Consider the following 27978-nt stretch of genomic DNA (forward strand, 5'->3'; position numbering starts at 1 on the left):
TTTGTTCAATGTCAAGCTTTTATTTTTTTCTGTAATATCACCAATATTGCATCCCATTGACATGATGTTAATTGGTCTCAATACTTTTGTTCCCTTTGTTATCAATAAATTTTGGGGAAGAAACATTTTGAAAGTATGTAAAATCCTGATATCAACTCAATTTTACCCACTAGTTTTTGCATCCTGTAGTATTTTTTTGCTGGAGTTAATTTTACTATGATGATTACCTACTTGTGATTTTCTAACTCCATAATTCTGTCCACATTTGTAGGTTGTTTTTCTATTGTAAAAATACCCCCAAATTTTCTCTCCATTTATTGATCCATTTTATCCATTTATTATTGATCTATATCAGTGTGGATTCATTGGTTCCTATTATATTCAATTTATCATCTCTCATTTTTATTATTTTTTGGTTTTGTTGTTCCACATATGGTCAGAGGAGACCCTTTAAGCTGATTTCTATGTTTCTTTGATAAGCCCATTAGTCTTTGAGAATTTCCATTCTTTTCTAGCCAAAAAATGTTTTAGACTCATCTTATTTTTATTCTGTTCCATTCTTGGCGTTAATTATTTCTCCATGGGGTCCTGGTTTTTTTGTTGTTTGTTTGTTTTAGAAGACCAAGTTATACAGACAAAACAGAGAGAGGTCCTAGAATATGAATGTACATCCTTAGATCCTGTCTTCCCATATTGGAAATACCTTATATAATATATAAGGTTTGTAAGCATTATGTAAAGATAACTCATTTACATAGAAAAAGCCACCTCAGTTGTAAAGCATCTCCATTTATACTCAGTTTCAAAGCTTATATAACATTTTCTAGGAAGTCATGTCTGTAAAATAAATCCCAAAATTTCAGAATTCTTACCATGAGCAGTATTAGACCAGGGATATCTCCCTAAAAGCTTCCACATAGATAAGGACTCTTGTCTAATCAAATACCATTAATTTATTTACAAAGAAGTCTATGTTCAGCATATTTGCAAGGAGATTACACTTGGGTTACCTGCTTTGTTTTTTCCCCAGTATATAGAGAGAAATACAATGTAGGCCAGCTGCTTAACTACTTATTTTCCAGTAGCTTGATTATAATTTTAATATTAGGTGCTTTTTTCCCTCCCATTTGATTACTGTCTTTTAAATAAATTTTTAAATTAAATTTATTGGGGTCACTTTGGTTGGTAAAATTAAATTGGTTTCAAGTGTACAATTCTATAACACATTAGCTATGTATTAGCATTGTGTGTTAACTACCAGCAGTCAGTTCTACTTCCATCACCATATATTTGACCCCCTTTACCCTCTTCTATCTTCTCTCCCTCCTTACCCTATGGTAACCACTAAATTGTTGCCTGTGTCTAGAGTTTTTGCTGGTCTATTAGTCTTGTTCATTTGTTGGTTTCAGATTTACATTCCACATGTGAGTGAAATCATGTTCTTGACTTTTTCTGTCTGACTTACTTCACTTAGCGTAATAGTCTCTAGATCTATCCATGTTGTCGCAAATGGCAGTATTTCATATTTTTTATGGCTGAGTAATATTCCATTGTACCACATCTTTTTTTATACAATTATCTCCTGGTCATGTTAAATTTTCATATAAACATATCTCAAATATTTTTTTTCAAATTTTCATATAAGCATATTATTTCAAAAATGCTGTTTTTTTAATGGAAACATGTTAAATTTGTAGATCAGTTTGAGAAGAATTTTCTTTATTGTAGATGAGACTCCTTACCCAAAATAATTTAAAAGTAAACTTGTTTGTATATATTTATATGTTTATGTTTAGTAATCTAAAAGCATTCAAACAGTCTTATGGATTGAAGTTATAATTTATCCTTTGTTTTACATTGACTTTTTTTTTCAACTAAAGTTTATTGGGGTGACAATTGTTAGTAAAATTACATAGAACTGGTGTACAGTTCTGTAATACATCATCATACATCATCTATATCTCACATTGTATGTTCACCACCCAGAGTCAGTTTGCCTTCCATCCCCATATATTTGACCCTGTTTACCCTCTTACATTGACTTTTAAAAAATATTTTTAAGCAAAACAATCAATACAACTTACTGCAGGATTTTCATCAGAAAAATGAGAATTATTTATCTAGAATATTTTATAGTTGAGATTAATTATCTGAAATATACTTTCATTTTTTAGATAAGATTTTGTATTAGATGAAAAATTATAAAACAATATTAAAATTTTATAAGTAATTAATTATCAAATATTAATAATTAAAATAGTCATCCTTACTTTTGAGCATGGGTAAATAAAATAACACTGAACATTGCATTATCATGTTGCATGAACATATTTTTCCATAGTGATCTATATAGAGAGTGACATTCATACAAAGATCTACTTCCCATATGTATTTTTTAGGTACCTGTCAAAAATGGTTCATATTTTTTAAGAAATTGTATTTTATTCACTTTGATAACATGCTGATTTAACTTGGATTTTATAGACCAAGAATTTGGTGATATTTTTGCTAGCCATATATTACTTAGAAACTCAAGACTAGAAACTCTACTACTATAAAAGAAGCCATTTGAATTTAATTTAAAAAATAGAGAATGAAACTATTGAAAGTTACCTTTACTTTCAAAAGTCAAAACCATCATGAACCCTTCACCTTAATAATTCTTTGGTTGTACACATTGTATTTTTAAAATGCATTATTGTGAAACAATTAAATAAACCTTCTAAGTCAGTTAGTTTAAAATGTGAAGTTGTTCTGCTTTTCCTGATTCTCTCCCGTTGCTCTCTTGATGGCTCATTTTGTATCATTCTAAAAGAAGAGCCATGATCGTTTGTCTGCTGAGACTAATCTGAACTTTCCCTTAGAATGAGGATACAGTACTGATGAGGATCTGTAGTTTTAAGGCTGTGGGTAGGGAAATCTTACTGGCACAGCATGAGGGGTGCCTGCTCATGTCACCCACGTGGGCTGTTCACATCGAATGGGCTCCCACTGTAACATGACTGCCACCACTGAACCCAAGAGGATGAGGAAGGTCATTCTCAAGAGTGTTTTAGTATGTAATCCATGCTTTTCATGGGACTACATGGATGTTATTTCATATATAAAATTCCAGTCGTCACTGCTGTCAGCTTTCAGAAATGCTAATGTAGTTAGAGTTCTTAATTAAATGGTGCCCAGATACTTTCAGACTTGACTGACAGATCTTCATGCTCACTTTTATTACACAAAGCTTGTGAAATACCCTGGGGACAGAGTGCTGTATAGAAAACAAAGACATCTAACAAAAAAATGCCTCAGCTTTTCTCTCAGGGACTTCATGTTGATATTAAAATTTAAAAAAAAATTGGGAAAATTCTGGGAAAATCCCGTATGTTTAAAATTTGTCAAGACAAAATATTTCAGCACTTCTTACTTGATTTATCTCTGCAGGTACTCAGCAAGAAAGGCAATGTTACTTCTAAATTGTGGGCTCAAAGTGGACAGCAAGGTGCACAGTGGAAAAAAATAGAAGTGTTTTTAGGCATTCATTCACATATACAGGTTTGTAATCCAAATAGTTGAGTGATGAAGTTTTGTTGATTTTTTCTTTAATCATAATTTATTTCTTTCACTCATAATCTTCCATTTGTGATGTGTTTGTTTGTATACATATAACATTTTCCATAAGGAATTTACAGTTTCAGAATGTGCTAATTTCTTCCAATTAGACAACCATACTTTTAGGAACATTTAATTTTAATGACAACTGTCCTTCATTCTGTAATTGCCCAGCCTCCCATATGTAAAGAACACCTCCGTCTACTTTATGAATATATTCTCAGAGACTGTAATTACATTATTTCAAATGTGATTTAAAAGACTATTGAAAGCACATTATATTGTGGAGCCTTATTAGAGTTAAGAGATTTAGTTATTTCTAAAATATTTTGGGAAGGCACAAAATTGTGTGATGTATTTGTCTTCATGTAGATTATAAGAATATTAGGATAAGATATATATATATATATATAATATTATATATAATATATATATGTATATAAATGAGTAGTACAGAGATTAAAATATTTGAACTAAAAATAATGATGTGCCAAGATATTTAGTATGAATTTTAATTTTCATGAATTTTCAAGAATACAAGAGCTCCGTGGATGTGTGTGTGGTTTATAAATTTTTTAAAATTTAATAGTTTCTCTCTTTTTGGGGGGGAGCAAAGAGGGGGTTTTCTTGGAAGATGAGGCAGATTTCTATTAAGATTTATTAAGATTTGGATAAGCACAGTGAGAATACCAAGCCATTTTGTTGGAGAATATTTTTTCTTAGTCTAAATTGCACAGGGCTTAATTCCATGAATTTAGAATCACTTCTTTCTAAATAGAAGATATACTATATTTGCTAATTATTGAATTTCCAGTCCTCTGTGTATACAGCAGAAGTAACCAATTCTGCTGTGAATATTCAGTAAGTATATCTACATGATTGTGCTATGTCTCATAGATACCTCCTATCTCATAGATAGGCTCCTCTCAGCAATCACATACTTAGCACTTATGAAGTGCTAACTACTGTTCTGTGAATTTAAACTATTTACTCCTTTAATTTTCATAGTAACTGTATGAGGTACATACTATTATTATCTATACTTAATAGATTAGAATATAGAAATAGAAGTTTGGTAATCTGCCCTAGTCATGTAATCACAAAATGGCAGACAGACTTGAAACGCAGGCAGATTATCTATGAGTCCATAACCCAACTGCTGTGCTATATTGCTTTCCAACTTTTACAAAAGAATTGACCCTGCTTTTGTTCTCCTTGGGGGGGGGGGGATTTTATATATATATATGTATATATATATATATGGATACACACACATATATATAATATATTTAATCACATTTAATATTAAAGTCTATGGAATATGTGGTTTCTTATACACAGAGCATTGCATCACGTATTTAAATGTTTAGATATATCCAGGTAGTAGAATACCTTTTTGAATTTGTGTATAGATATTTTTCTTGGGCTTTTTACCTTATAAAAACATTGTAGTCATTATTCTTTCCAGTTTTAACTCTTTTTAATTACTTCTAAGCTCTTAAAATGTCATCCAAATTTATTATTTTTTTTGCACATCTTCTGTGAAGAACAATTGATCCCTTTTATGTAAATTCAATATGTGAATTTACATACAAATTGTGTTTTTATTTTTATTTTTCAATAATGTGAGAGGCATGATTTTTAATTATTCTAGCCTGTCATCTTAAATGGAAAACACTTAGGTTTTCAAACAATAGTGTAAAGGTGTAACATCTAAGGAAAACTATTTCTTTCAAGAAAAATATTTTTTTAGATTTGGTCAAAAGGTGTTTGAGAGTTTGATAACAATAAATATTTTGTATAAAAATCACTGAGGTAACTGTATTTCTTAACTGATTTCTAATTGTTCTAAATTTATCTTAAAATATATGAGTATTTCTTATGTTAACACACAAATACATATTTGGCCTACAGAGAAACTCTGAATTAATTTCACTTAGAAATTTGAAACTAAACAATATGTAACTTTTTGCGTTCTATGAGACCAGTGTTCATTATTATTCCAAGCAGTGGTAATACTACAAACTTTATAGATGGACCTTCTGAAAACTTCAGTGAATCCTGTTATTATTTTTCATTGCTTCTAATTCTCTTGGAGTCCGCCTAGGTGGGATCTCACTGTCAAAGGTGAGAGTGCATGAGAATTGTGTTCATCACATATATTGATCAAAGGCAAATCAGTATCATTTCAGTTCCAAAGACGTGGTCAATTCAAAAACCTCATGGTGTTGAGTTTAATAACTTTTCACTTTCAAGTAATTGGTGTGGACAGATCTGAGGAATGGCCAGAAGTGGGCAACACAGAGTGAAGGATGTGTTTGCATCTTCTTTCTCTTGGTAGATTCTGTCCCCTGGTTGGTCTCCTGTTTCCATGTGTGATGAAGCTCTAAGAAACACTCAGGTCTTGTTTTGGATCTGATTGCTGCAGAGGCAGGTGACTCCTGCCTGCTCTGTAGGCCACCATCCTAAAACTCTAGACAAGAGTCAGTGGGGTCACCACTCCCACATTCTTAGGTGTTGAGGATGGGGCAGATCCTAGATGACCCTCAAACTTCTTGGGGTCAGTTTCATTGTGGGGTATTTTCATCAGATTCAAATCTAATGTCCTATAGGTAGTGGTTGCTCCAAGTTTTGCATTTTTGATGGACTGAAATTGCCTCTTTCTTCCCTCCCTCCCTCCCTGCCTTCAGATTGTCTTTAGGGCAAGACGTGGTGTCAGTTACATGGGAGATGTAGCAGTGGATGACATTTCCTTTCAAGATTGTTCTCCCCTACTCAGGCCAGACAGAAAGTGTACTGCTCAAGAATTCACGTGTGCCAACAAGCACTGTGTTGCCCAGGACAAGCTGTGTGATTTTGTGAATGATTGCGCTGATGGTTCTGATGAGACCACCTTCCTTTGCCGTAAGTGGAAGTGTTCTGTTTCCTTACTTTTGCCTTTATCTTACATAACCTTACTCTATGCGGTGTGTTAATTGTGGAAACAGTATGTATAGCTTAGGTAAGTTGATTTAACTATTTACATACATTAGTTTCTTCCTCTCCATACTTAATTTAGAACCATAATTCATTTAAAACTAGCTGATGGATTGGTGTGTGTGTGTCTGTGTATGTGTGTATGAAGTAATTGGAGATACATTGGAAAACAGGAATCTTCACAGAGTTGAGTGTAGAACTCAAGTATTTTGACTTATGAACCACTACTTTGGCACCTCTGTGTAAAACTGAATCTTAAAACAACAACAACAAAAACCCACACATGTAGAAATTCTGTTTATATCATATATCTATTCCTTCAATTGTGGAGTCTTTCTTGCAATATCCATTATTATCATATGTGAGCCAAGCAAAACATTTGGTTAATCTTGAGTTCTGTATTAATTAATATTTATCTTTACCTTATGAATATTTTCTGGGGTATTTGTAGTTATTTTCTGCATCAAATTGTTTTACATTTTCTTTAGTGCCATTTTTATTTGAGTATTACACCAATTAGGTTATCAGTCAGAGCAGATATTATGCTTTTGAATGTTATTTTTAATGCTGCCAGTGTATTTCTTTTGCAAGATATAATTTTTAAAAAACTTATTAGGGTGACAATGGTTAGTAAAATTACATAGGTTTCAAGTGTACAATTCTACAATACATCATCTATATATTGCATTATGTGTTCACCACCCAGAGTCAGTTCTCCTTCCATTGCCATGTATTTGACCCCCTGTATGCTCTTTTACCATGCCCCTTACCCTCCAGTAACCACTAACCTCTTGTGTCTATGAGTTTTTGCTCGTTTATTTGTCTTGTTCACTTGTTGCTTATAGTTTTATATCCCATATATGAGTGAAGTCATGTGGTTCTTAACTTTTTCTGTCTAACATGTTTTGCTTAGTACAATAATCTCAAGATCCATCCATGTTGTCGCAAATGGCAGTATTTCATCTTTTCTTAAGGCAGAATAGTATTCTATTGTATGTATGTGTATATATATATATATATATATATATATATATATATATATATATATATATATATATATATTGTGGGGAGCCATGGTTACAGGAAACTCTGAGCTTTCCATAGTGGCTATACCAATTTACATTCCCACCAACAGTGTATGATGGTTCCTTTTTCTCCACAGCCTTTCCAACACTTGTTGTTATTTGTCCTGTTGATGATAGCCATTCTAACAGGCATGAGGTGATATCTCATTGTGGTTTTGATTTGCATTTCCCTAATAGCTAGTGAAGTTGAGCACTTTTTCATCTGTATGTTGACCATTTGTATGTCTTCTTGGGAGAAGTGTGTGTTCCGGTCCTCTGCCCATTTTTTAACTGGATTATTTTTGTTGTTGTTGTTGTTGAGCTATATGAGTTCTTTATGCATTTTGGATATTGGCCTCTTATCAGAGGTATTGTTTGCAAATATCTTCTTTCAGTCAGTTGGTTGCCTTTTTGTTTTGGTGATGGTTTCTTTTGCTGTGCAGACACTTTTTAGTTTGATATAGCCCCATTCATTTATTTTAGCTTTTACTTCACTTGCCTTTGAGGTCAAATTTATAAAATCCTCCTTGAACCCAAGGTCTATAATTAGTACCTAGGCTTTCTTCTATGCAATTTTTTGTTTCATGTCTTATGTTTAGGTCTTTGATCCATTTTGAGTTAATTTTGGTACACGGTGACATACAGCAGTCTAGTTTCATTCTTTTGCATGTGGCTTGCCAATTCTCCCAGCACCATTTATTGAAGAGACTGTCTTTTTTCCAATTTATGTCTTCACCTCCTTAGTATTTAAAGTATCGATTTGTTTCTGTCTGATTTTTTTCTTGAACTCTTTGTAATGTGTGTAATAGAGGTTCTAATGTGAAAATTTCTAGGAATCCTATGTCTGTGTTTGGAAAAGGAGGCTGATGTACTAAGAGGGTCAGGAGAGTATTCAAATTTCCTGTCTTGGTATTTCATATGGAAAATGAAGGTAAAACTAATCATTAGCTTTTGGAGGGAAGGTTGTACTCGAGGTGTTTTTTTGGTGAACTGTTTACCAAATCCCATTGTTTAAGTTTTAGTGGGTCTACTCATATTAATAATAATACATACTGGAGAAGAAAGCTGGATTAGTTCCAGGTATTAAAGAAGATGAAGAAAAAATTTTCAGCTCCTTAGAACAAATAAAGAAACTAACCAAACTCTAACTAATTTTAGAGTTTGGAAGAAACTCTAAAAGTAACCACATTTTTATATTGGTTCTCGTTAGGTGAGTGTAAGTTTTATTTGCATAGCATTGATTATTTTTATTATGAATTAAAAAAATAACTATATAATTATACTGGTCTTGAATGTTATGTTTTAATTATAGGATGGCTAAAATCTGCTATGTGAATTCTGAGTACTGTTATTTATCCTAGGTAGCTGTAGCTTTGATGCCCTAATTAGATGCCAAAGAATAGGAAGAAATAAAAAAATTTAATTACCATAGCAGCTGATTTCAGAAGTTTGGCTGACACCCAACCAAGAATTTAGAATTAAGTTCCATAATACTTGGATTTTTTAAGAAAATAATTCTAAGTAAAGGCTGAACATGTATCACAACTCTAAGAAAATTTCTGAAATGTCATTAAGTACAAGTATGCCACATAGAAATCGCAGAAAGAATGAAAAAAAAAAAAGACAACTATTTTTAAAGGCATAGACTATCCCTGATGGAGAAGAAAATAATCCTTTATAAAACAAAAGTAACTGATGCTTTAATTTTTTTGTAGATCAATGTAGACTCTGAAAGCAGAATCAAGTAGAAAAATCACAATGTTATTTATTACTTCATAATATAAATACCATGTCTAAGATATATGACATAATCAAAGAAGAAAGTTATTTGTGTATCTGAGCGCTCTAAAATCTTATTTGAACATATCTTTACCATTGATGCAGAGGCTCCTTTGGAAAACAACCATGTTTTTGTTTCCCTGTACATTCTAATTAGCATATTTATTGTTGCTACACAATTAAGAGTATCTCAAGCATACTCAAAGTAATTTAATTCTGCACTGTGATTAGTGAGGGTGCTGGATATTTATTTGATCAACATAATTAGTAAGTGATCTGAACCTAATAGGCAAGTGCTACCAATCGCAGTTATCTATTCTTTTCAAGCACACACAGAGCATTTACCAAAAAAAAAAAAAAAGTTATATTATTAAACATTGAGCAAATATCAATAATTTTAAACAGGTGAAAGTAATAGATTGTCCCTTTTGTATTAGGCTGGAAATCAATTATGAGACAAAAAGCTAGACACTCCCTATTGGTTAGGAGAAAGACATTGTTAATTATTCATGCCTCCCCTGCCCCAAATCATAATAAGATTAAAAATGTTTTAAACACTAGTAATAAAAATAATGCATAGAATCCTGTGGGATTTAGCCAAGTGAATACTTAGAGAAAAATTCATACACTTAATCTTTATATTAGAAACTGGCTAATAGTGCAAATTAATGGAATAGAACACAAATTTAAGATAGAGGAGATTTGAAAAGACTGATAAAATCTTCAAAACCCTGTCAAGAATGATCAAGAGAAATAGAGAAGATAGATATATCAAATTAATTTGACGCATATTTGTTGAGGAATTATGTGTCAAGCCGTGTATGGGACACCTAGTATACGTCAGTAAATAAACAGAGAAAAATCCTACCCATCATACCCTTGAGTTAAACAAAAAATATAGTCTTTCTGGGGTTGGGGGGTGGCAGATGAGGGTAAGGGGATCAAATATATGGTGATGGAAGGAGAACTGGCTCTGGGTCGTGAACACACAATGCAATATACAGATGATGTAATACAGAATTATACACCTGAAATCTGTATATGTAATTTTACTAACAATTGTCACCCCAATAAAAAAAAATAGTCTTTCTGTTTCTACATGCACAAATACATGTGTGTGTGTGTATCTACATAAGTATATACAGAGGGTGCAAAAAATGCATGAACATTTTAAGAAATGAAAAATAATGTATTAAAATTGTAATATTCAATATATACTGATAACAAAAGATGAAAACAAGTCATGTGTATACATGTTTTTGGCACTCCCGGTATATAAATTGCAGAGTTTATTAAAAGGTGGTAAGTGCTATGCGAAAATATGGAGTAAGCTAAGGGAAATCATAAATGGAGGAAGAGCAAATTGTAGTATTAAGGAACATGATGAGGATAGGCGTGGATGAAATATATTTAAGCAAATTCTTTTAATTAATTAATTACCCCTATTTTTTAAGATACAATTAACATCCAGTGCTGTATAAGTTTAAGGTGTACAACATCATGACCTGACTTACATATATTGTGAAATGATTACCACATAAATTTAGGTGGCATCCATCATCTTATATGGATTAAAAAAAAAAAGAAAAAAAAAGAAGACAAAAAGAAAAAAAGTATCTTTCTTCTTGTAATAAGAATTCTCTTAACAACTTTTAAATGTACCATACAGTGGTATTATCTACAGTCATGTTGAACGAAACATCTCTAATACTTATTTATCTTATAAGTAGAAGTCTGTATCTTTTGCCCACTTTCATTCAATTCCCCCTCCAAAACAAATTCTTGAAGGAAATCTGGGACTTAGCCAATACTTGTTATTTTCCATTTTTATTTTTTAGTATAGTCATCCTAGTGTATGTGAAATGGAATCTCATTGTGGTTGATTTTCCTTTCCATAATGACTAATGATGTTGAGCATCTTTTCTTTTGCTTATTGGCCATTTGTGTATCTTCTTTGGAGAAATGTCTATTGAAGTTCTTTGTCCATCCCTTTATAGGATTGTCTGCTTTTTGTTGTTGAATCATAGGAAGTTATTTACATATTCTGGATATTACTGTATTTTGCTGTGTATAATGTGCTCCCATGTATAATGCACACCCACGTTTTTGGCCCAATCTTTCAGGGAAAAACAATCTTTTGTTTTAATTTTTTAATTAAAATGTTTAATTGTTTACATTTAGGTACTTATTTTTTGTATTATAAAGGAATTTGAGCATTTATTTCTTTAACATATTATGGTACAAGAAATTTTATGTAACAAATAATTACAAAACACAAAAACAGATACCAGGTACAAGAAATTTTATGTACCAGTAACAAATTTACCATATTTTCGCATCATAGAAAGCCAAGAACTCTTCATCGTTGCAAGTTCATCGTAAGTTCAGCAAAACATATTATGATATTCCAGGGTATTATTTTGCATACAGATATCGTTATTGATTTGAAGAGTTACACTTTTAACTCATAAGCACAAATAAAAAAATTAAAAACATTTATATAGATACAGAATTAGTACTGCCCATGTATAATGTGCATCCTTATTTTTCCCTCACAAATTTGGGCAAAAAAAAGTGCATTATACACGGCAAAATACAGTAAACACTTATCTATATGATTTGCAAATATTTTTTCATTCTGTTGTCTTTTTTATTTTTAATAGATTTTACATTTTAAAGGAGTTTTCAGTTCACAGCAAAACTGAACTCTCATACATGCACAGCCTGCCCATCACGATCAAAGTCCCCCACCAGAGTGGTATATTTATTACAGTCAGTGAAGCTACATTGTGATGTTGTCATCACCACAATCTGTAGTTTACATTAGGAGTCGCTCTTCATGAAAGAGCATTTGATAAACAATAAACCAAACTCTTAAAGTCAATTACTTAATAGCACACTTACTAAAGGCATTACAAATATTTTAAACATATTATTTTTCCTACTGGATGAAATGCTCCTCAAAATAACATTGTTTTATGTCATATCAATGTGCAACTTAACATTGCTGAAAAATTATCTAAAGTCAGTAATCAAATCTTGGTTCATAAACAATCATTTTTAAAAAATCAGAATCCAGGACCCACTCCAGACATACAGAACCATAAATTCCATCTTAACAAGATCCTTAAGTGATTCATATGCACATTCAAATTTGGGAGGCACTAATCTAAACAATACAAAATTTTGAAACAGTTTTCCGGTGAGAAGGGAGACCTATTATTATTTTCTTATCAACATATACAAATATATCAGGATTTTAATCATTCAAAAAAATAGTGTTTAAATTTAAAAATCATTCTGTATATATTTTTTGATGAATTTATTAACTCAAATCAAGATTTAAGGGTATGTGTTTATTTAATTGCCTGGTATAATTTATTGACAATTTAAAGGAATTTTTTAAAATGAGCACTTATGCCTTAATTCAGCAAATATTGAGCACACATTACATGCCGGGATTTGTTCTAGTTCCTTAGGATAATACAGTGAACGATACAGACAAATTTCTTGCCCTCACGCAACTGGTATTCTGGCTGGTGGCAGTGGAGAGGGACAGAACATAAAACAAAATAAGTAAAATAGCTCAGCGTATCTCATATTTTAGCAAAAAGCAACACGGAATTGTGGGAAAGAAAAAGCTTGGAATGGTGGTTGGAGTTTTAAATAGGGCAGCTAGAAAAGTTCTCATTGACAAATTGACATTTTAATAAAGAATGAAAAAACTGATGGATCAAGCCCAGTGATGTCTAGTGTATTCGAGTTTAAAAAACCAACAACAAAACCCCAAAGGACTATTTTAAAAGTCATTAATAATTAAAACAATATTTTCTATATTATCACCCTGTGGATAACAATGTCCTTTGCTTTCCATAAATGCCTAATTATAATTTCCCTACATGCTTAGTTATTATTCAGGACTTTTTTTTTTTTTGAGATGACTAGTTTACATCCTAACTGTCCTCTCTCACTTGTTATAGCGGAAGTCTCTCATTTTCAAGTAACAGATGATTTTGAGGAGAGAAGGGGCTATGGTTTGATGCTGTGATATTTATGCTACTTTTTACTCACAGTAAGATTATATTATATATTTTTACCATATCCAGTTCAATGCCCCATCTGAAACTTTTTACCATATCAGAATTTGTGCTCAGTTGTGTCCGAAATGGATGTAAAAGTGTAGAGTGCCCCTGTGGGTGGGCCAGAGTACACTATCATCCTGGGCATGAAAACCACTGACATAGACAATTACTTCATTCTTAGTCAATAATCATATAAAATCTATGCAAGCATTTTGTAATTAACACTTGCATACCTGACATTCCCTTTTCATTTATTCATTTGGTGAACATTGGGCAATAATAATATAAGTGACTCAGGAGCAAAACCAAAGAAAAACAAGGTCTTATTTGAATAATTGTGGAGCTCCTTGTCTAGTAAATGTGATAGGTTCATAAACATTCCAATTACAAATGAGAGATAAGTGCAAAGCATTTCGGAGGGCTGAAAGGCCCTATATCAATGTTAATGTCAACACAGGCATTCATAAAAGCAACACATCACCTTGGAAACAACTATTGTTTTTTCTTTTGTTTTCGGATACATACTTTAGTAATCATGGACTGTGACTAGCTCTTGTTTTTTTGGGGAGATTACATTAAGAAGTAGGTCAACTATCATCATGCTTCCTGTGAAGCATCAGCTGTGCTGAGCTCCAGGAATTCATTATGTCAGGCTCTAGCTGAGTGACGGGGCGCAGAAGTCTTCATTGTCTTTCCAAAATTATCAACACTGCTCAGGACTCAGTGTTTTCGATGATATGTGTTAGGATGATATTTTTCAAATTATGAAATCAGGTAGTCTTTAGGGAGCAAGAATTATGCGTGAGGGGCTTCTCTAAATCCATTCCTGCATTGTGAGTTTTCAAAAAGTTGATATTGTTAATAGGATTTCCCCAAATGACTTACCTCCAAAATCCTTTTGTTTAGAAACAAAATTACTTTTGATAGAACAATTGTTCTTTGAAACAGTTGATAAGGTATTTTTTACAAAATGTATTATTGGTTCATACAATGAGGAAATAAAAAGGAAATCACTGTATCACAATTTCCCAATGATGTCACTCAATAATAATTGTCACATGACATTAATATTTTGAACTTTGAATTTTGAAATAACTGTGGATTCATAGGAAGTTATAAAGATAATACAGAGAAATCCGGTATACCCTTCATGCAGTGTTTACAATTTATATAACTATCGTACACTATCAAAATCAGGAAACTGAGATTGGTTCAATACGCACATATAGTTTTGTGGCCTTTTATTACATTTGTAAATCTGTGTAATCATCACTGCAGTCAATATATTTTATCTCAGCAAAGATCTCCCTTGAGACACTCCTTTATAGTCAAACTTATTCCCACCATTCCTAACTTTGGGAAACCACTGCTTCATTCTCCATTTCTGTAGTTTGTCCCTTTGAGAAAGTTATATAATCAAATGGAACCATTTAGTATGTACCCTTTTGAGACTGTATTCATTCAGCATAATCCCCTGTGATCCATCCAAGTTGTTTTGTGTATAAATCATTTGTTCCTTTTTATTGCTGACTCATGTTCAATGGTCTAGATCAGGGATGTCCAAACTGCAGCCCAAGGGCCAACTGTGCCCCACAATCCATTGTTAATTGGCATGCAGCAAATTCCAAAAATATATTTAGTTTACTTAAGTAAACCAGGTGAGGCAATACGTACTTCACCTCGAGTGAGTGGCCCGGCTGTTTGTGTATTTTACCACATATGGCCGTTGGTGAAAACCATCAAAAGAAGTTTGGACACCCCTGGTCTAGATACAACATCCCATAGTACTGTTCTCCAGATGGCTGTGCCATTCTACTGTACCACCAACAATGTATGAGAGATCCAGTTTCTCCACATCCTTGTGAGCATTTAGTATTGTAACTATTTAATTTTTATTTCTGTTGTTCTTATAGGTGTGAAGCAATAGTGTATCATGGTCTTAATTTGCATTTCCCTAATATCTAGTAATGGTGACCATCTCATTTACTTCTTTGCCAACTGTAGACTGTATTCTCTTTGGTGAAATGTTTCTTCGTGTTTTTTGTTCATTTTCCAACCAGATTTCTTAACCATGAGTTTTCAGTTTTTTATATATTATAGATATAAATCCTTTGACAGATATGTGAGTGGCAAATATTTTCTCCCAGGCTTTAGACTGTGTTTTCATTCTCTTAACAGGGAAAGAGTAAACACTTTTAATTTTGATAAAGTTTAATTTATTGATCCTTCCTTTTAGAGATCATGCTTTTAATGTCACATCTAAAAACGCTTCACCAAGTCCTAGGTCCCAGATTTTCTTCTATTTTTTTCTTTTAAAAGTTGTGTGGTATTATATTATACTTTTAAGTCTATGGCTCCTTTTGTTAATTTTTGTATAAGGTATGAGGTTTAGGTCAAGATTTTGTTTTGTTTGGTTTTGCCTACAGCTATCCAGTTGCACCAGCACCATTAACAAGATTGCCCTGCCTTCATTTAACTGCTTTTGCACCTTTCTCAAATATTAGTTTGCTGTACTTGTGTGAAGCTATTTTTGAATTCTATTTTCTGTCCCATTGATCCACGTGTTGAGTCCTCCACCAGTGCTACAATCTTGATAACTAAGACTATGTAATATAATAAATCTTGAAATCAGATATAATGATTCTTCCTAATTTATTCTTTTTCAAAATTGTTTTAGTTATTCCAGTTGCTTGACTTTCTATATAAATTTAGAAAAATTATGCCTATATCTATACAAATTGGTATAATTTTGATAATTTAATTAAATATCTATTTATCACAATTTGGGAGAAATAAGAACTTGAATGTGTTGAGACTTCCAATCCATGAATACAGAATATCTCTCTATTATGTAGATTTTCTTTGATTTCTTTCATCAGTGTTTTATAGTTTTTAACATACAAGTCCTGTAAATATTTCATAAGATTTACACCTAAGTATTTCATTATTTGAGGGATTTTAAATGGTATTATATTTAAATATTTGGTTTATATGTTTATTGCTGATATATATATATATATATATATATATATATATATATATATATATATATATATATATATATGGTTAATTTTATATGTTGGTCTTGTGTTCTATGACCTTGCTGACTCATTTATTAGTTGTCAGAGTTTTATAATACATTCCTTAGATTTTTCTGTGTAGACAATTATGGCATTTCAAATTGTGACAGTTTTAAGTCTTCTAATTTGTGTGCCTTAAAGATTTGGTAGAAATCTCCAGTTTGACCATATGAGCCTGGGGATTGTTTTTTTAGGATTTTTTAAATTTTCACTTCAGTTTCCTTAATAGTTAAAAAGCTACTCAAATTATTTTATGTTGTGTAAGCTTGTGCTTTGCAAGAAATAAGTCCATTTCATCTAAGCTGGCAAATTTATGCATGTAGAGTTGTGCATAGTATTCTCACATCATCCTTTGATATCCATAGGATCTGTGATATTCCCTGTTTCCATTCCTGCTATAGATAATTTGTCTCTTCTCTCTTTTTTCGATACTCATATTTATTGAAAATACCAATTAATTAAATGAAGAAAAATAAAGAAATAATAATATAGCTACTAACCCTTTTATAAGTACATATAAACAATTTGTCAAAATGTGAGGCATTAATTGAATTATAAAGTCAAAGAATTGTAGAGTTGGTGAGATTAATGCAAATTAGTCCAAACTTTTTGAAACAGGGATTTAACAGTAAGACTCCTATGAAGGATAAACTTTTACTCAATTAACAGTTAATCATACATTTTTATTTTATCACCATTCTAGCACTTCTATTAACATGTGAGAGAAATCTACTAGGACATGCTTATTGATGAATCAGCCCCAACAGCTACTAAATTGCTATTGAATGAATTGAGAAATCAATTACCAACCAATAAAGGAATCATTTGTATAACTTCCCTGCCATGGCAGACAATAGAGGTGGGAAGGGAGAATCATCTAATTCCTGCTTGAACACTTTCTTAAGAGATAATACACTGCCTCACATAAAAAGCCTTTTCAACTGTCAGTTACCCCTTATATAATAACATCTTTCCTAATGTTGAATCAGTGTTTCCATATTTGATCAGTATGGGTTTTTGATGATAATATTTCTTACTACTTGTACTTCTTAATTATAATACAATTTTAAGTATTTGAAACAGGTACCATTAATTTTGCACATCTTTTCACATCCCCTTTCTAATGTTTGTAATCATATCAGTGTAAGTATTCTTGAATCCTTTAATAGCATCTTGCATGCATAGTTTTAGGCCTCTATTATCTTTCTCTCATTGAATGGTTTCAATTCTCAAATTTTCCCATACATGGAATTAAATATTCAGAAAATACCACAGTGCTCTAAATATGATTAGATTATCCCAATATTCAGTATCATTTTCTTTTTGCCTACCATAGCAGATTCATATAGCCTAAGAATTTAGTAGTTCAGTTTTTTTATCTTTTAGTTAGTCTTGTGTTGATTATGTGTAAGAAGAATGGAATTTGATGAGTAAATCTTAGGTAAAGAAGCTTCCAGATGGTAGGAAGATGGGCTGTATCATAACATTCTTCAACTCATAGCTCTACTGCTTACAGTAATGCTAAGCAAAGTGATTTAACTGTGAACATCAGCTTTCTCATCAACCCAAATAAGAATAATAACTATTATATAGAGATGTTGCAAGACTTAAAATAACGTAAAGAGAATGCTCAGAACCTGAGACATATTATGTTCGATACACAGCAGTCTCCTTTCCAGTTGATTTCCCATTTTCCTAAGTGTGCTTGCTTTATAGCATATGCTCAATAACGAATAAATGAATAGAATGATGAGATTTTAATTTTAGGAATTTGATGGTCAGATTTTAAAAGGAATTATGTTTTGTTCTTTCAAAATTATATCTATTTTTTTTTAAAGTGTAACAGTTATTTCATACTTATGAAGATAGTGATCGATGGAAAAATTATAGCATTTAGAAAGGTAGAAAACAGTTTGATTGATGATACAGCTGTAGACAAAGGTGAATATTTTCTTCCTGATGACACACCTGTCTGGCACTGGCATTGATTTTTCCGTGAAATGCCAGGAATTGTCATCTCACAAAAGAGTTTTGGCTGTTTTCTCACCTGGCACCTATGGGAAATACAAAATATGAAATTTTAAGTTGTTCCATCTCACTACACTGATATGATATTCAGACAACTTATGCCTGCTTACTGTATTTTCCCCATTTGTATGTTAGAATTAAACTTTCCGAGGAAACATATGTTCAAAACTATAGTAGGTATCAAAAGAAAAATATGTTTTACACCATAGAGATTCATTTGGCAACATTTGTATGATTTTTAAAAACAAATGAAATGTTTTTCAGCAGCACACATTATTTCTTTATACAACTGTCCTTTCTAGATGCTGGTCTGTATGATAACCCACTCCTCAAGGGCTGCTCAAGTCTCCAATACAGGGGCAACTGAATTACTTCACTTCATTGTAGAATTCTTTTCTTTTTTTTTTTTTTTAATTAAATTTATTGAGGTGACAATTGTTAGTAAAATTACATAGATTTCAGGTGTACAATTCTGTATTACATCATGTGTGTTCATCACCCAGAGTCAGTTCTCCTTCCATCACCATATATTCGATCCCCCTTACCCTCATCTCCCACCCGCCACCCCCCACCCCCCACCCCCCTTACCCTCTGGCAACCACCAAACCATTGTCTGTGTCTATGAGTTTCTGTTTCTCATTTGTTTGTCTTGTTCTTTTGTTGCTTTGGGTTTATATACCACATATCAGTGAAATCACATGGTTCTCTGCTTTTTCTGTCTGACTTATTTCGCTCAGCATTACACTCTCAAGATCCATCCATGTTGTCACAAATGTTCCTATATCATCTTTTCTTACCGCCGAATAGTATTCCATTGTGTATATATACCAGTGCAGCCGTTATGGAAGGCGGTGTGGAGGTTCCTCAAAAAATTACGAATAGAATTGCCATATGACCCAGCAATTCCTCTCCTGGGTATCTACCCAAAAAATCTGAAAACATTTAGAGATAAAGACACGTGTGCTCCAATGTTCATTGCAGCTTTGTTTACGGTGGCCAAGACATGGAAACAACCAAAATGTCCTTCGATAGATGAATGCATTGTAGAATTCTTAACTAAGACAACAGTTCAGATTCTGAACAAGATGCTGAGCAGAGGTTCAATGTTGTTTTAATGTGATTTATCTCCCAATCCTCTGAAAAAATACTTAGGATAACTTTAGTATTTTGAACTAAAGGACGTTTTAAGAATTACAGTCTATTCTAGGAAAGAGTAAATTACCAAAACAAGTTTAAAATGTAATTTTAAAACTGAATTAGCAATTGGGTAGAAAAGGGCCACCCTATTTGTTCGGTAACAGATTATGACAGAAAAAATTTCTCCATCCCTGAAAATATTAGAAATGAGTGTTTGCCTGACTGTTAAATAAAATGATTTTTAAAAGTATATTAATCCTGATGCTGTGTTAAATGTATCCATTTTTAGTTCTTTCAAAAGCTGAAAAGGATTATTTTAAGCCAGTCTTCATTTATGGTCAAGTTCCTCCCTGGGAGTTATGATAAAGTTTGCTTTCATCTTAGTAGTTTTAAATGCTTTAAAAGGGTATAGAAACAATGGTAAAAACTATGCTTTCATATTCTCCACCTTACTAACTACAAAGAGCATAGAGATTATTTTGTGTATTTAAACAAATTTATTTGATCTGTGCCAATTGTAAGGATCTATCCATATAGAAAAACATAGTTTTTTATGTCTAGCACAATTTGAAATTCTTCGAGTCCTCCATAGCAGAAGAGAGTAGATTCTTCATCCAGGAATTGCCATGGCTTCAGCTGCGAAGTTTACTTGCTTTCCTTGGGCCTGTGCACTGGAGAGCAGATCCCTGAGAGTTTGGGTGGCAGACTCATTCCTACTCTCATTTAGATAAAATTGCCTAAAAATATTTGAGCAATTGTTCAGATGAGGTTTTTTAAAGAGATAAATCTTTTAATATAGATTGATGTATTGAAACTTAGATTTTTCTCAAGTATTTTTAGTTTTTGAACACCATCTCACATGTCATTATGATTTTACAGATTTTCATTTTCTTTTTTTTTAAATTAAAGTTTATTGAGGTGACAATTGTTAGTAAAGTTACATAGATTTCAGGTGTACAATTCTGTATTACATCATCTATAAATCACATTGTGTGTTCACCACCCAGAGTCAGTTCTCCTTCCATCACCATATATTTGATCCCCTTTATGCTCATCAGCCACCCCCCTGCCCCTATTTAAACACACCTTGGTAAGAAATTATTGTTATCAAAGAATTGTAAGCAGTATACTTTATTACTTATGGTCAAATCAATCACTTACTGGTTTTATGCTGTATCATACTTATTTACTTAAAAATAGAGACTATAGAAAGTATTCTAAACATATAAATTATAAGATATGTTCTCTTAATTATACAATGCTTGGTTTTATAATATCTTAGCTTACATTTTATAATTTACCAGCAGACGTATAAAAAGTCATTTGTGTATTCTCTACTATCGAGTTCTGTATATGTGGAGCTTGAAAGTGGCAACTCTGTCCTAACAAGTAAAATCCTGAACAGATTAAAATATGAACAACTCTTCTTGGATTAATAAGAGAGGGGAGAACACAGGGCAATCTGCTGCCCCCAACGTTGGAGAGACAGACAGGTGAACATAGGGAGTCACAGCTTCCCAGAGCAGAGACTCAAGAGCAGAACCCATTACCGGAACCAGCAGCAGGGTAGGAAAACTTGAACTGTCATTGATGAATTATCGGAGGCTCAGTGTGAGCAAGCCTGAGAATTAAAAACTCAGGAGATCCACTTATAGGGACTCCATCACAATGTTGTGAGATTTACTTCTAGGAGTTCCACCAGGTTCCACAGCAAATATTAGAGGAAATTCCCTTCATGCTTCTGACAGGACACCATGCAAGCAAGAAGAGAGTGGAATGGAATATTTAAAGGGTTAAGGAAAAAATATCTTAATCTAGAATTTGTACCTAGAATGTAATCTAGAATATAATCTAGAATTGTGAAATTATCCATCAAAAGTGAAGGAGAAATAAAGACTTTCTCAGAGAAACAAAAATTGAGGGAATATTTTGCCAGTAGACCTACCTTGAAAAGAATGTTAAGTTTTTTATAGAGAAGGAAAATTATACCGATCGGAAACTTAGATCTACATAAAATAAGGAGGGCAATGAGGAAGGAATAAGTAAAGATAAAATAAAAACTTACTTTTCTTATTTATAATTGATCTAACAGATAAGATTTTGCTCAAAATGAAATAGCAAGAATGTATTTAATTTTGTAAGTTTATGTGTCATACATGTACACATAAATATGCTTACGAGTGCTATATAAGTGAAATGAATGACAACAATGGTACAAGGGGTGGAAGGGAGGAATTAAGATTGTCTTGTTATTGTAAGGTGCTCACATTACCCATGAAGGAGTATAATGCTATTTGAAAGTGAACTTGGATTATTTGTAAATGTATAATGTAAACTCTAGGGCAACCAGTAAAAAAGTAAAGAAATATAACCAACATGCTAAGAAAGGAGGGAAAATGGAATAATATAAAATGTTCAATTAAAACCACAAAAGGCAAAAAAACAGTAGAAGACAAGGGCAACAGACAGAAAATAGTATCAACTATTGTAGATATTAATCCAGCTCTCTCAAAAATCACTTGGAACATTAGTGGTCTAACTGCACCAATTAAAGAACAGAAAATATCAGAGTGGATCAAAAAAACAAGACTCAACTGTTTGTAGTCTACAAGAAACCCACTTTAAATATAAAGACATTTATAGATTAAAAATAAACATATGGGAGAATATATACTACACTTACGCTAAACAAAAGAAAGCAGGAGTAGCTCTATTAATTTCAGACAGCTGACTTCAAAGCAAGGGAAGTTATCAGAGATAAATAGAGGCATTAAATAACAATGGAGAGGTCAGTTGTCCAAGAAGGCATGACAGTTCATTATGTGCCTAACAACAGAATATCAAACCACATGTGACAAAAACTAATAGAATTTCAAGGAGAATTGATGAATCCACTATCATGTTTAGGGAGTTCCACACCCCTCTATCAGAAGTGGATAGACCAGCAGTCAGAAAATCAATAAGGACATTATTGAACTCAGTAATTCTTACTGTCTTGGAAATGAAAGAAAAAACTTAAGTGATGTTAGTAATAAAATATTTTAAAAGTAATTTAAAATAAACTAGTTGGTATTTAATAGTTGGTATTTAATTCAACTTAGTTGGTACTTAATGCAACTTAACATATTTAATTTCAGCAACTTATTATAATAAATTAATTCAAATTATTACACTTTTTACCTTTTTTGTTTCACAATTTTCTCATTTCTAAAATGAGGATATGTTTATAAAATAGTTACAATGATTAATAACTTTTGCTTTAGGCAGCATTTCCCAAGCCAAACTGTATTGCAGAATAATAAACTTCCTAAATTCCCTACCAAGACCTGAAAGGCAAAGATGAGAGAAGAAATAAATCACTTTGATCAAATAGATGCTTGGAGGAGAAACTGTGAAATGCCAAAATACTTTGCCATTGATTTTGAGACGGGGAACCAGATTTGGGGAGAAATAAACATATGTAAGCCATGGGAGTAGCTGTGTGTAACAAACTGGAATATTCTATTTTAATGTCTGTCAATATAATATTGTGAAGTTTTCAACATTACATGATCTCTGTAATTTTGGATTTCATGCCTTAAAGTCAGCTAATTTCCTTTCTCTCTACCATAAATTGGGAAATATTGTCCAGGTACCGCTAGGGGGCGCTGCGATTTTGAATTCGATCTTTGTTCCTGGGAGCAGGAGCAGGACGATGACTTTGACTGGAATTTGAAAGCCAGCAGCATGCCTGTTGTGGGCACAGAGCCAGCTGCTGATCACACCTTGCGAAATTCGTCTGGTCATTACATCTTCATAAAGAGCTTGTTCCCTCAGCAGCCCATGAGAGCAGCCAGAATTTCAAGCCCCGTCATAAGTAGAAGAAGCAAAAACTGCAAGGTACGGAAAAAGCAGAAATATTCTGAGCAATGGATGATGGAGTCAAATATAGAAAATGAAATGGTCAGGACCAGACCAAAAATATGGTTGAATTTTTTCAAGATGGGATGTGTGAGGGAGAGAGAAGGTGAAGTAAGGAAGAGAGGGGAGGATTGTTAGAATTGTTGGAAGAATTTATGGATAAATTCCATAGATACTGGAATTTTGGAAACCATTGGAAAATTTCATAGTTATCACCCATAACCATGGATAATTCAAAAGGAGTAAAAAACCAGTGGCTTCCACTCAAGACTTTTAGTATGTATTGGAATTATGGGTATTTCACCATCAGAAACAAGACCAACAATGAGATATACATAGTTAAATATGCTCAAGAATTAATATTAGAAATTGTTGGGGCTACAATAAAATGATTGATGACGTCTTCGTGGGAAAGAAAACTGAACTTGGCCCTAAAAATGTAGAATAATTTCTATAGGCAGGAATAAAAAATGGTTTGGTTATTATCCTGTGGAAGTTTGAAGAAAAGCTTTGTAGAGTGTTAACAGTATAAATAAGTTTGTATGAATGTTTGGGCCAAACAGCCTCATATGGTGATTATGTATTTCCAGGTTCCTCCACTTTGTCTGTTGTTTGCTTGATTGTTTTTATTCCACAAAGGATTTGAGTCAGCTAGGTTAGGAACTAAACTTAGCTTTGCATTTAATATAAATCATATAATTTATATATGAGATGACTTCACAAGAATCTTGCTTATGAGCGATTGATACATAAATAATAGTACCAGTTATTTATATTTACAATGAGAAACGCAATAAGATCTGAACACATGGATTCTGAGTGGTATGTCCCCCAAAGTTTGAGCACCGATGTAAAGCAAATTATATCCACAAGGTTCTAGCTGATCAAAGAATCAGCCTGGGAGACAATAGCATGATTTCAATCTTTATTGTCTTCAAATTCTAATGTTCTCGTGTACTTGTTTTCATAACAGAGAGAACCCTAACCCTGGGGAGGAGACATATTAAATTTTTTCTCAAAGGCTCCCCAGTTGTAGCTGTACTTACTACATATTCTCATTCTTCGTTTCAGCCTGACCATCCTTCACGTCGTACCACTGTCACAGTCTTAAAACATGTTAAACCTTTAGTTTGTCTCAGGAGTTTTCCTGTCTGTGCTTAAGTTGATTTCATAGCTTTTCTCTCAGATAGTAATCTTACCTCTTTTATCTCTTCAGGCACATTTGATAGGAGTTATGCCACCCCAGTTTCACAGATTTTTCTGCAAGAAAGTGACATGTTCAGATCAGAGTTTGAGAGAGAGAACTCAGTCAGCTCTCCTGTATATCCTGTATAGAATGGATATAACAAATCATACAGAATTATATTAAACTTTAATGAAATATATTTTTACTTTTTTTCTGTCTCCCAAATTACTTGATACTGTCTCAAAAATGAAGCACAGACACACAAGATTTTATATATATATTGAGTGTCTATAAATTTATCTCTTATATCCACAGGTAGTCTGAAAATTGCAAATTAGTTCTAGTCTTAGAAAGAAAATTAAACATAAAATATATATAACTCCAGTTTGACTTCTAAGCTTTTTTAATTAGATTCTTCCTCTGAAAATGTTCAAAAGATTTTGTTTTTCATACTGTAGTAACCAAGGACTTCATCTATCTCTATTTTACCCTGGTCCCAGGACTGTAGTCTCCACAGTTTTAAATATCTGTGTGAGAATAATGAAGTATGCCTAGAAGAAATGTCAAAAATTAATGATGAATGCTCTAGTTTATGAATATTTATGATATAGGTTGAATACAAAGAAGTAAGGAAAGGTCATGCTGGGAATGGTTGCGTCTCTCATATAAAAATATATATTTATCAGGTAAACAGAGTGACCTCCCAAATTTTCACAGCAATCATCTCTGTCACTAGACCTTGTGAGATACCTTCAAAGAGAAAAAATTAAATTGGAGATATTTTTCTTCCTTTTGAGAAATGGGTGGTGAGAGGGATGCAGGCAGAGATTGATGAGGGAAGAGATCAAACCTCTGAGTAACTAAAATTTCCAGTGAAAAGACCATCAAGAATAGGTAAGCCATGTGAAGTGACCCCTCAAACTTCCACTCAGATTAGGTATTATCATATGATCCCAAAACACTGATGGTCTTTAGAAGAATTCAATATTTAACAGATTTTTATTCACTCAGGTTATCTTGTGATTAGGTTATGTTGTCAACAAATATGCTCTGTAGAAATGGAGGTATTTAGATATTTGTTTGCATGTTAACCCAACAGCATCATTCAGAAAATGGTCTCAAGAAGATAGGGAAATACCTATCTACCATGACCTAAAACATATGCCACATGTTTCCTGCACAAATGAGAAGACAAAACAAGGCTGAACACTGGGCAGATCATGTCTGGGACTAGAAGGGATCTAAATAGACATGTGCTGTGCCCATCCCATAGTTGCATCTCCTCCTGTCAGTCCTACCCGAGATGCCAGCCCCAGGTCCTTTATGTGTCTCATTTTAATGAGTTATGCCACCCTGATTTCACCAGCCTTCCCTGGGCAATTCACAGTGGTCACAGATCTCATATTTTCCAACATTTATTGGTTAATCAACAGAAGAAATATTTTTGCATCATAGAATAACACTTCATCTGCTAGGAAATTGGAGTAGTCACTTCACAAGGCTTACCTATTCTTGATGGTCTTTGAAGTATGAGTATGCATTGCATACATTGTTCACTCACAATCTTTATCCCTTAAACACATTCATTTTTCTTTTCATTTCACCAGAGTATGATTTCCATTACTCCTATTGTTTCAGTAATGTCTTTTTCTCTGTGAAAGTCACTCCCCATTACAGTGTTCCCTCATTCATACAAATGACAAGGAAAAAGTCTAAAGACCCTCTGAGTTCCTATTATTTCTAATCTGTATTGTTCTTCCAGAATTTTCCCTGACTTTCCCCATCTGTGTGACAACATCTAAAATTCTGGTCAACTCCATCTTTGAGACACTGAAATGTCAATCCCTGAAAATACTTTCATTCATTTTCACTCAGAAAAAAACTCCCAAGGCTGCTCTTTTAAAGCATATTTCTAGCATTTCAAGTAAAACTTGGATAATTGCTGTTCTGGTGGTTTTGCTCTATAAAGTGGAGCCCTGAGGATCTTGTAGAACTGAAATGTGTTTCAAGTGCCGGAATGTGATGGGATAAGCAATACAGTACTCTGCTATTTTGAAGGAAATGTTTTAAGTTTCATGAGATTGAAAATGATTGTCTTTAATCCCTGCTATTTCTTAATCATGAAAAGTCTCTTTTGTATAATGCATCACTTTTTATTCACATTTTATTCCTTTGATAGTGGACTTTAAATGTTTATTGAGGAATCTGCTTTGAGAAATCACAGAAAAAAAGTAAACTCTGCTCATTTTTTCCCCACTAAATTTCTATTTGATCTGTATTGTACTGTCTTCCATATATAGCAACACATGATTTAAGGCTGGCCTAACTTCACTCAGTGTTAGAGTACTCACTGAGCAATAGAACATACAGATCTTGTTTTCCATCTGGAATCTGTTAATAAAGAAGAGGGTAATATGATATGATTGAAAATAAAATGGAATTAATTATAGTAATTATATATAATATTCCTATTCTTGGTTACAGATAATTTTTCATTATCACATGTATGGAAATGGCATTGGGGCCCTCACCTTGATCCAGGTATCAGTCTCAAACCAAACGAAGGTCCTGCTTAACCTCACTGTAGAACAAGGCAATTTCTGGCAGCGGAAAGAACTGTTCCTGTCTGGCGATGAGGACTTCCAACTCAAATTTGAAGGTAGAGTTGGGAAAGGACACCGTGGTGATATCGCATTGGATGATATTGTGCTTACGAAGAGTTGTCTGTCATCCCATCACTTCATGAAAGAAGAACTACCAGCGCCTCTTCCAACAGGTACATTTTAATTGGTATTTGGTGTTTTTACAGGGTGGAAGGTGTGAAAGAAGAAAGGGAATGGAAAAGGAATGACATAAACAATTAGTAATTTACTGCTTTCATAAACAAAAGAAAGTCTTTGAATCTAAAATTATTTTTCAAGCTTTTTCTCAAATTGTTTTCTGAATTTTCTCTAAGCTTCAGTATGTTTACCAGTTTCTGAGTTTATTTAGTCAGCTTCTTCTTAGACCAATAAAATAAGAGAAGACTTTAATCCTTAACAAATATGAATTCACTTTTAATGAAACATAAGAATATCAAGAGCAAAGTTATTCAATTTTAATTAGACATTACTGTGGTTGTGCTATTTACTTTATTCTTGTTAGAC

The 27978-nt window shown here is 32.8% G+C and overlaps 1 protein-coding gene across 1 annotated transcript in view; it reads left to right on the forward strand.

Annotated features, from left to right (window-relative positions):
- MALRD1 (MAM and LDL receptor class A domain containing 1) overlaps nucleotides 1–27978 on the forward strand; it is a 541690-nt gene that overhangs the window by 188747 nt on the left and 324965 nt on the right. The window contains exons 23-26 of the mRNA XM_074324842.1: nucleotides 3433–3543; nucleotides 6291–6504; nucleotides 23378–23625; nucleotides 27317–27608. Of these exons, the coding sequence (XP_074180943.1) occupies nucleotides 3433–3543; nucleotides 6291–6504; nucleotides 23378–23625; nucleotides 27317–27608 (865 nt within the window). The remainder of the gene's footprint in view (nucleotides 1–3432; nucleotides 3544–6290; nucleotides 6505–23377; nucleotides 23626–27316; nucleotides 27609–27978) is intronic.

This window comes from Rhinolophus sinicus, linkage group LG02 (genome assembly GCF_036562045.2).
Source record: "Rhinolophus sinicus isolate RSC01 linkage group LG02, ASM3656204v1, whole genome shotgun sequence".
NCBI classification, from domain to species: Eukaryota; Metazoa; Chordata; class Mammalia; order Chiroptera; family Rhinolophidae; genus Rhinolophus; species Rhinolophus sinicus.